Source organism: Pavona decussata, unplaced genomic scaffold, assembly GCF_977016875.1.
Source record: "Pavona decussata unplaced genomic scaffold, jaPavDecu1.1 SCAFFOLD_602, whole genome shotgun sequence".
NCBI classification, from domain to species: domain Eukaryota; kingdom Metazoa; phylum Cnidaria; class Anthozoa; order Scleractinia; family Agariciidae; genus Pavona; species Pavona decussata.
Window position 1 is genome coordinate 5,645,375 of NW_028145860.1, and position 10,502 is coordinate 5,655,876.

A 10,502-nucleotide genomic window follows, 5' to 3' on the forward strand; every position below is an offset into this window, starting at 1 on the left:
CCGTCTCGATAACGTAGTATTTGTAACGAAAATAAGTAATGTTCATTTTTAGGAAAAACTTGAGTCTCTTATTTCATCACCTTGAGAATTAGTTTTTATTACGAATTTCAAAGCCTAAAATCCACCCCACCCCGGTTGGTCTTTAAGAGGTGTCCAGGCCTTCTCTTTAGTTTGGAAACGCCTGTCAAAACTTGTCATTCCACGTATACTAGATTTTGGTTAGTGAGAAGATATTTGGTTTGCCAGGTCTTGTCGATATGGCTCCTCCTTCTGGCTCTTCTGGTGAAGGTAGATGTTAATCTAAGTTCCTTTGATATTTGTCTTTCCTTCCCGAATTGTTCTCTTTTTTCCATAAAATATACGATCGTGGTAACCTAATAAACCATTAGTATAAGTGAGCTGGAAGTCATATATGTCACTGTTCAGCTTTAACTAGAGTATTCATAAAATCCACGTTACTTTAGTTAACTTAATCTTCTTTGCATCCCCAAATTGTTGTTGTTTGTGATCAAGGGATAAGCGAAGCACTGGCTTGCAGATGAATAATTTTACTAGGGGAGGTAAGGGACCTATCGTTTATTACGTCCTAGGGGGAGGGGGGGCGAAGGTTTTTGAGGGGGGTAAATTTTTTAAATGAGCTCTTCTTTTGGGGGGGGGGGGGTAATTTTTTACCTTGTACGAAAAGTGAGGGGGGTAAAATTTTAAGACATACAAAAGGTACCAACTAAATGTATTTAGCAATTATTCTTCTCATCGATCATAGAGTTGGTAAAATCGACTAGAAACTTCTCCATATCGCTACTATTCTTCAGAGCGACAAAGATCTTGCACGTATTAAATAGGTTGAGTAATGACATAGACAGGCAAACCGTGTATTCCATCAAGCAGTTATCTCTGAAGGCTTGTTTATCTGGGCAAAAAATTTTGACTTAAAGACAAATAGAGATGGTAGGCTTCTTCAAAATCTATATATCCACATCCATGCATCAAATGCTCCTGTACTGCTCTCAAACCCCGAGCTGCTTTGAACTTCTGTGTACTTTCTTTTGACAACTGAATAATAGACTCCAGCAACAACAAAACATCCTTATTATCAAGACATTGAAGAGATGATCTATGATTGTTTCTCTTGCCAGTTCAGATTCAGAGAGCTAGCGATTTCCGCATGTAACCAAACATTGTGCCCAGGAACTTCTCAACAATTCAACCACCAGGCCAACCATGGGGGGTGGGGGGTAAAACTTTTGTTTGAAAGATTTCTTGGGGGGGGGGGTGGTTAAAATTTTCATACACTCGATGTTTTAGAAAACCACCCCCCCCCTCCCCCAGGACGTAATAAACGATCGGTCCCTAACATCAGAATTTGTTTTACACCCATACTTGTATTTAGGTATTATCTATCTTAATTAAATGTGGTGCCTTTGATGTGAATCTGAAAACGGTCAACTTTTTTTTTATTAACCTTTAAAAGATAAAATAGATTGAGATTGTACAACATAAATTATTTGACGAAAAAAATAACCAGTGACTCCCTCACAGTCCATTTGTCATCATGAATGGTTCAAGCTCTCATTTGATGGCTAGCTGAAAAGAAAATTTTGTATGTTGTCATAAAACCCATGGTACTGATAATATTTGAAATTAAATAATCAAATACCCCCTCCCCTTTTAGAGCAAGAAAGGTTTCACCCCCCCCCCCTTTTTTTCTTCAGATGTTATTACGGTAATTAATCACGAATGAAACACTTTACGTTCGCTGACTAAAGAAGTTTGGAACACCAATATACTAATAATTAGTATATATTATTTGTTCTTGATCTTTGCAAATGTGACAAATGGCCTTTGCTCAAAACATTAGACATCTCATTCTACAGTACTTTTAATTTACTGTAACTCAGCTAGCCTGTCTCCTCCTTTATTTCCATTGTACTGCATTTCACCAAATTAAGGACGGTGCCTACTATTGTTACTGCGCATACGTTCTGCGCATCTGGAGATACTCGGGTTTCCTATGGGTGATGCCTACTAATACAGGGATAATTTTGCGCGGTTTAAAACTATACGGAGAAAGAAGAACTTACCAAATGCTTCTGGTATCTCAAAAGAAAATTGGGGGTAGCCACGCATTTTTCAGAGATAACTAAGCTTCAATTTAGGAAAAAATCCCATACATTGCTTCGTATTTTGGCGTTTTTTAGAGATATTACTGCTTAATTATCTCTAAAAAATGCGTGGTTACCCCCAATTTTCTTTTTGGATTCCAATAGGCCTTGCTAAGATCTGCTTTTCCCGCATTGCCATAAACCGCGCAAAAATATTTCGGTATTAGTAGGCACCGTCCTTAAATAACCTTTCCCCTCTATCAAGACCCCCCCCCCCCCCCCTAAATGTGCTGAAATAAATAAGCCCCTTCCCCCCCAACCCAGGTGGCTTTATAGAGGATTTAGGGTATGTTTATTTAAGGTAGGATGCATCCATTCCGCTTACTTCAAGCATATTTTTTTTGTTTCTTATCAACTGTCTCCTCAATTACAGTGGTTGAATTAAAATGTGCTGTTCAGTGTTATGCCTGGGGAAAGATTGGTTTAAACAGCACTGTGGCTCAACTAGCACAGCACTCCCCTTCATTTAAGCTGGAAGAGGACAAGCCATATTCTGAGGTATTTTATCTAAGTATATCTCTTCAAAAGCAATGCAATAATACAAGGTGCAGCTGGAATGATACTGTAAATAAGTGTAATATAAACGTTTTGGATTTCTTATTTTGGAATTTTATCTTAGATGTCAGCTCAGGAAGTCTTACTATTTTCCCCAGACATTATAACAAAAGTTAAGTTCCAAATCAAAGACTTTGAGAACCTGGTATGGGATATTTTTTGCAGAGCTGTTTCCACCGGTTGAGCAGGTTCTGAAGAGGCTGTAACTACTGGACCTGATCTTTCCATTTCCATTAGATACATAGTACATGCTGTGATGCTTACAGTTTCTTGGAAACAGTCTTAGAGCCTTTCAAATTACAATTCCTTTTTGGGGGTGGGCCTCCAGTAATTGTGTTGAGTAATGTCAAATTACTTCCACAGGCTCTGAATCAGCAAAGTATAAGATACAGCATGTCCATTGGGACAGTGTTTTGGGGGTTGGTAATGGCTGCCAAGCTAATCTTGATGTTAGTCCTGGAAGTATTTAAAAAAGGTTCATGGTCAGGTCTCACAGAACTGCTCAAAAAGCAAATTACAGAAATTTGTTTTGTCTTGGTGAGTTTCAGGTAAAGTTTTAATGGACTACTTTTTCTAACAGTTTTGGATGGGGACACACCCAAATGGACCATCAAAAGTGCTAGCTGGCGAAAAAGAGGTGATGTTATCTGAGTGGATTGATACAAATAGAACTGTTCTTGGAGACACAGTTAAAGAGGCATTTGATGGCAAACTGCCATTCCTGTTTAAAGTGTTGTCAGTTAATAAAGCTTTGTCAATTCAAGCACATCCAAACAAACCTCATGCAGCTCTGCTTCACAAGGAAAGACCTGATGTATACAAAGATCCCAACCACAAGCCAGAGATGGCCATTGGTAAGAATCACCAACATTAATCAAACTTTAAAAAAAATGTTTAAAACTTGTCATGTCTTATTTGTGTGATTTCGTACACCTACCCTTCAGCGAATGACCTTCCCTTTGAAAATTTGATGAGGTTTTGAGGGGGTTTTTTTAGTCCACATTTACTACCACAGGCAGTAAATATTTATTGTTCAAAATTTGCACAACGTTGAATGAGAGAAGGATATTTGAAAATAAGCATGCAAGGACTGTCACCTAAAACTTGCTTTCATCACCCAGCTGCTGTTGAATATTGCCCAAGATTAACCATGATCTCATATTAATTAGGATTATTCTGTGTCAGAATGTCATCTTGCTCCTCCATATTTCTGTTGCAAACAGCTTTAACACCATTTGAAGGTCTGTGTGGTTTTCGTCCATTGGCTGAAATCCAGAAATATGTTGAGACTGTACCAGAACTTGCTGCTGTCATTGAACAAGAGACTGCTACAGCTCTTACAAGTGGTTCAGGTTTGTCACAACTAGTTTTGTTTTCAGAGGATGTTTTTGGTACTGATTTTTAAGGATTTGCCTTCTTTGGCTTAAACTGCACATATGTTCTGTGCATCTCGGGACTTTGATTTCTTTAGGATGGTGGCTACTACTAATAATATTATTCAAGGGTATTTTTGCATGCTTTGTAACTGTGTGAGAAAGAAGATCTTAGAGAGTGTTAGACCATTTTAGAAGTATAATTTGTTGCTTAATTACAGTATCCCTGAAAAATGCACGGTTCATTTGCAATTTTCATTTTGGATTTCAAAATCCCTTGCCAAGATCTGCTTTTCCTGCATAGTCATAAACTGGGGAAAAATACAGTGTATACTTAATACATGTAATTTAGGAGGCACTGTCTTTATAAAAGTCATTTAGCTACCAGGGATGGACAAGCAAGGGGTGAAATGTTCTATTCATAATTTGTTTAATGTATAATTTAGAGAGAGAAATATAATTTATTGATTGACTGTCAAAAAGAATCTTGCTCACAAAAAATATCTGGTCTAAACTACATGTGCACTGCAGCTCCTAATGTTTCACTAATGTTATAAACATTTTATTTCGTACCATTCTAAAGGATAAAAAAAATCCTTACCAATTATTTGATTGTTTGTTGACAGATTCTCAGGCCCTAAAAAAAGCTTTCAATGCTCTAATGACAAGCAGTCCTGATGTTGTCTCTCAACAACTTAACAAACTTCTGGACAGAGTCACAAAGAAGAAAGTCTCAGGCGATGACATCTCCGCAGACTGTGGAGAGCTTCTTCTTAGGTTAAACAGTCAATTTCCAGGAGATGTTGGTTGCTTTTGTATCTATTTCCTGAACCATATTGTCCTTAAACCTGGTGAAGCAATGTTTCTTGGGCCAAATCTGCCTCATGCTTACCTGGCTGGAGGTGAGAATCTTCCCTCACCTTAAGTCACATGTGTAAGATGGTAATTCTTAATCAAACACATGATAGATGCATATCAGCGTCAAAATTGAAACACGAGTCAGAACGTACTACATATTCAGCGCTTAAGCGACTAACCATCTTAAATCAGATAATAACTAAAGAGAGGTTGATATGTATAGATTAGCCTGTTCCAGGCCCTTGGTATACTGCGTGAGACGCGAAGGAGCAAGCAAGAGGAACAAAACGAGGGGGGACATCTCACATGGCATACCGAGAGCCTAGAACAAGCTATGTATAGAGAGGTCACCTCAGTCCCCACTCAGGAAGGTTGTACTGTACCATCTCTTTTCAGTTTTAAATTTTTCTTCACATGTTTGTGTTCTTATGGAAACATTAAATAAATAGTTATTGTTGTGAACTCTTGGAAATAAGTTGATGAATCATTAGTACATTTTTAGTCAGTGCCTTAAAAATTGTGTTATGCAAAACCCTTCAATAATAATTATTTATTGTATGTTAATATTAGTTCAATTTGTATTTATATATTTTCAGACTGTATGGAATGCATGGCTTGTAGTGATAATGTCGTTAGAGCTGGACTGACTCCAAAGTTTAAAGATGTGGATACTCTCTGTAAAATGTTGGATTATGGGTGTCGCACAAAAGAGGAGAACATTTTTCCTTGTCATCAAGACCCAAGTGATCCTTATGTTACCACTTATGATCCCCCTGTACCTGACTTTGCTGTTGGCAGAATTCAGGTCAGTAAAACAAACTTATTTGCCGTAGATCTTCATTGAAACAGTAATACATACCTCCCACCTCATCCACCCTATGCTTGCCCACTTACCTGAAGCAGAAATAGAGAATCATCCTCTTTCCTTAAATTATTTCGAAAAAACTGTGCAACTCTTCACTGTACAGATTATAACACTTTCACTGGCCCTGATGATTAAAGATACGCATATCTTTAATGACCTGTATATGGACTGACTTCTGCTTTGCCTGTCTGTACCGACTGTAAAGACCATAAAATTGTTTTAAAAGACTCTATCAGTTTGTGTATATTGGACATGGCTGAGAAGAATGGTTATAATAATGATGGGAACACTTGTCTCTTAATATGTCCTGGGTTTCGAATCTCAGACTTGGCATAATGTTCGGTTTGAGTTTGCAGTTCTTTCTCATCAGTGCTCTGAGGTTTTTGTTTCTGTTTTCTCTATCCACAAATTTCAAACAAACAAACATCACACAACTTCACTTTGGTCCAAATATAGAGTACTTGCGTGGAAGACACAAGTTTGTGATTAATGATATTTAACCGAGTGATAGTGACAGGGGAGAAAGTGGTGCTCCACACCTTTAGTAGAGGGAAATAGAGAGACTCAGCTCATTTTTCAAAACTCGTGTCATTGTAAAAAAATGAGCCAGTTCTCTAAGCGAAATTACCCTAAAAAAATTCCAAGGTCATATAAAAAAAATTTCAAAAAAATCTGAAAAAATTCTAATTAAAAAAATTATCCTAAAAATTCAGCATAAAAAAATTCCAAGGTCATATAAAAAAAATTTCAAAAAAATCAGAAAAAATTCTAATTAAAATGGATTTTGAAAGGAAAACTCATAAAGAATTAACACAAATAATGAAATCCAAGAATCTGATTTTCACAGAATTTCTCTGAAAATCATTCTCTTTTGAAATCATACTCAACATCGCCAATCACTATTTTCCCATTTTTCGCAGCATTTGCAATTCCAACCGCGCAAAGATTCATTCCGTTCATCGCTTCCTTTCTTGTGGCGAATTCAAATCGACTTCCGGCGTTTGAAAAAACATAAGGCTCTTTCATTTTGTCTTTTTTTGAAGAAAGACCAAGCGCTTGTTCCAACTCATTCTTCATGAAAATTACGTTGTTTTTTATTTGCTTCTTTTTCGCCATTTCAACAAGCGAAGAAGGAGCAGGTTGCAAAATGATTTCATCGCTTTGTTTGATTAATTCAATAAAATCATTTTTTGTCTCTCTGGCGAGAAACAAATCGAAGATGCCTTTTCCTCCCAATTTCAGTTTCAAATCGAGAAAATCGTTTAAATTTTTTTTACAGGTTTTTATTTTTTCAACCAATGAAGAAACAATGTTTGTCACACGAAGCAACTTAAGATTGACAGTTTGTTCAGATTTGCATGCGAAAATTTTTTAACAGGAAGTTGATGATCTAATCGTTTGGGACTTTCCCACTTTATTAATAAAAAATGGTACAATGTTTTATTGACAACGGCGGACATTTATGGCCGCTGTTTCTTTGTCATTACAAAATCCAAAAAAATGTGTCGGGAAACGCCGTTTCCCAAAATGCAAATTTAACTAATCTTATTAATATGCGTGTTTGATGTCGGGAAACGCTGTTTCCCAATATGATAATTAAACTAATCTTATTAATATTCGTGTTTGTTGTCGGGAAACGCCGTTTCCCAATATGATAATTTAAGAAATGTTTTTCCAAAATGTTTCATCTTCTTCACATATTTCTCTAATTATTTTCATGTTTGACATAAAAGCACGTATTGAAACTGCGCAGTAGCAAAGTCTTGGGTATTCTTCAAAGAGTTCGTAAAGTGTAATTAAAAAATTGCAATAACGAGTTGTAAATCCAACCTTCTTCTGGGTATCTTTGTACTTCTTCTTTGAAAGGAATATTTTTCCATCTCTCAACAGTTGCTTGTTTGCTACATTACTGTCTGTCTCTGAGATGTCCTTGCTTGGTAATTTGTCATAATCCACACGGATACGGCCAATTTTTGTTTTAACGTCATGTCCATCCCCAATGACCAGCACATGACCGTTAAACTTGACTGCTCTCTCAAGAGAGTCATATTGGACAAACTGCAGTTGGCAATGTTTTACTTGGTTATTTGCTCGGGCACTGTTAATGGTGATTTTCTCAATAGCTCCACATACGCCGAAAATCTCTCTGATAATGTCTTCATCTGCCATGCTTGGAAGGCCACCAATGAAAACAGTACGACATCCTGGCTGCTTCTCACTCAGGGCCAGCACATAAGTGTCATCCAAAGGAGGCACTAGATAACAGTTAGGAACTGCATCATTACGAAAGCCATACTTGCTCTCTCTAGGACTACCTTCTTGATCTCTTAACTCTGATGAAGGTCGGATGGGTGTTTGCCTGGTTGTGGAAGCACCATGATTTCGTCTTTCAAAGTCGTCTCTCCTTTGCTTCTCATTATACCTGTCTGTTCCCATCTCTGGGAACAGGAAATCTACTGGAATTTCTTTGTCCATCAGTCCACAGATTCTTTCCCGATTTTCACCCGCATAACTGTCTTCTTCCTGAGATCGGTTACGTCTTAACCTGTTGTAAGGTTCTCTGAACGGTCCGTCTCCACGGATATCTGGTGGCTCTCTGTTATAATGATCATCAGAGAATTGCATTCTCTGTCTTCTGTTACTCTCCTGGCCAAATGATTCCTGACTAGTGTTCGGCCTTGGCATTCTTAAAGAATTTATCTGGTTGAAGAACTGTTGGGGATTTCCTAAAGGTTTCCCAAGTAAAGGAAGCAAGTTTACACCAGAAGTGTTCAGGAAAGGGAGCTGTCCAGCCATCGTTCTAGGATGTTAATGCTGGAGGAATCCTCAGCCTCTCAAGCACTTAAAATAATAAATGAAGAAAAAATAATGCCTAAATAATAAGGACAAAGCCTATGGTATTTATAACCTAAATTACTGAAAACCATTTAAATAAAGTCACCAATCAGTGCAATCACCAAGTTATGATTTGGGACGTTCTCAGGCAGGAAAGGATTAAGTGTTATTAACCATGCTGCATAAAGCAATTCTAGCTTTACGGCTGCCAACTAAATCCTAAAGTGTGGCCATTCAAATAAAAACTGTTGAGCAGTACTTTCCTGTGGTGCTGTTTATCAGGGGAGCAGGGTTGGCGCAGTTGTTGAGCACTCGCCTTCCACCTATGTGGCCCGGGTTCGATTCCCGGACTCGGCGTCATAAGTGGGCTGAGTTTGTTGGTTCTCTACTCTGCTCCGAGAGGTTTTTCTCCGGGTACTCCGGTTTTCCCCTCTCCTCAAAAACCAAGATTTGATTTGATTTGATTTGATTTGTAATTAGCTTTCTTGGATTGTAAAGCGCCTTTGATCATTTAGATGTTAAAGGGCACTATATAAGTATTAAAATTTTAATTTTAATTTACTTAATAAGATGGTTATTACCTTTTCAGTCTGTGGATAAAAATAATCATTTAAATGAAAGCTCTCCAGCATTACTTCTAGCTCCTTCTTGGTATTAGGAATAAATTATAGTCAGAATGCCCCCAGAACAAAATACCCCAGAGATAATGCCTCCTAAAGCTGGTGACACACTATGCGATTTTATACGCTGATCGCCCAAAACTGCGGTGCAGTGATTGCAATTTTTGCCGATCGCCACGACTGGCAAATTAAATCGCTGATATCTGGTTGTCAGATATCAGCAATCAAAATCGCCAGCATTTGCCTAGTGCACCCGTTTGCGCGATTTTTTTTTGCGCATCGCTGGGAATCACCAGCAAAGTAAATCCATCAGGATGGGCTATCTATCACATGACTTTCCAAAATGGCAGATAGCAGCAATACAATGGAGACTGGGAACAAGGTTGATGTGCCACATTGCCATGATCGGTGAAAACAATAGGTAAGTGTGTCCGCATCAATCGGGGGTGAAAATCGCTTGTGAGTTTTGCAATCAAATAATTTTGCTGCGATCAGCGAATAAAATCACCTAGTGTGTCGCTAGCTTAACCTGAGAATTTGATGTAAATTTGTATTACCAAGTTTTTTATACAAAGCCTTGACAGTAAATTTTAAGATTTAGTGACCAACATAATTCTATACTTCCCTTAGTTCATAGTTGTTAGGTTCAATTTCCAAAGAGTACTCAGCAGTGGTACCTTGTTCTTCCAAACAGTTAGTGGTTAATTTCAATGCAAGTACTACTCTTTGTTGTAATATTTTTCAAAGTTTTTTAGGAATATCCTAGGGATGTAACTAAGCATTCAAGAAATAGGATATTTGGTGCGGGCATTTGTTCTATTCATGCTCAACATTTTCTCGTGGTTGTACGCTGAAAATTCTTCTGTAAAAAGACCATGCATATTGAAGACAAAATGGCTTAATGCCACACAAGAGCACAAAAACAATATTAAAGTGTTATAGTCTCCTACCTTCCAATAAAACGAGAATATAATTTGATGTTTTTCTCTCGACATCTTACACCAGTCGCCTCATGTTGGAAACTAAGCCCCAGCGCTTCCCGCGCATAAATCGTTTTCTAGCCTGGGTGGCCTGGGTAGGGTAGAGATTTTGTGCAGCACATCAAGTGAAATGAAGCCGTCTCGATAACGTAGTATTTGTAACGAAAATAAATAATGTTCATTTTAAGGAAAAACTTGAGTCTCTTATTTCATCACCTTGAGAATTAGTTTTTTTTACGAATTTCAAAGCCTAA

The 10,502-nt window shown here is 37.7% G+C and overlaps 2 protein-coding genes across 2 annotated transcripts; one reads left to right on the forward strand and one right to left on the reverse strand.

Moving 5' to 3' along the window:
- Window positions 1–166: 166 nt before the first annotated feature.
- Window positions 167–8,076, forward strand: LOC146449631 (mannose-6-phosphate isomerase-like). The gene is made up of 7 exons (XM_085101856.1): window positions 167–288; window positions 2,536–2,660; window positions 3,298–3,571; window positions 3,941–4,069; window positions 4,717–4,992; window positions 5,545–5,753; window positions 7,704–8,076. Exons 1-7 carry the CDS (start codon window positions 258–260, stop codon window positions 7,734–7,736), a joined length of 1,077 nt encoding a protein of 358 aa, XP_084957982.1. The 5' UTR covers window positions 167–257; the 3' UTR covers window positions 7,737–8,076.
- Window positions 7,831–10,365, reverse strand: LOC146449632 (uncharacterized). Its single transcript, XM_085101900.1, has 3 exons — window positions 10,219–10,365; window positions 7,893–8,654; window positions 7,831–7,845 (listed from the first exon to the last, which is right to left on the reverse strand). The coding sequence occupies exons 2-3, from the start codon at window positions 8,607–8,609 to the stop codon at window positions 7,831–7,833; spliced, it is 732 nt and encodes a 243-aa protein (XP_084958026.1). The 5' UTR covers window positions 8,610–8,654; window positions 10,219–10,365.
- Between the last annotated feature and the right edge of the window lie 137 nt (window positions 10,366–10,502).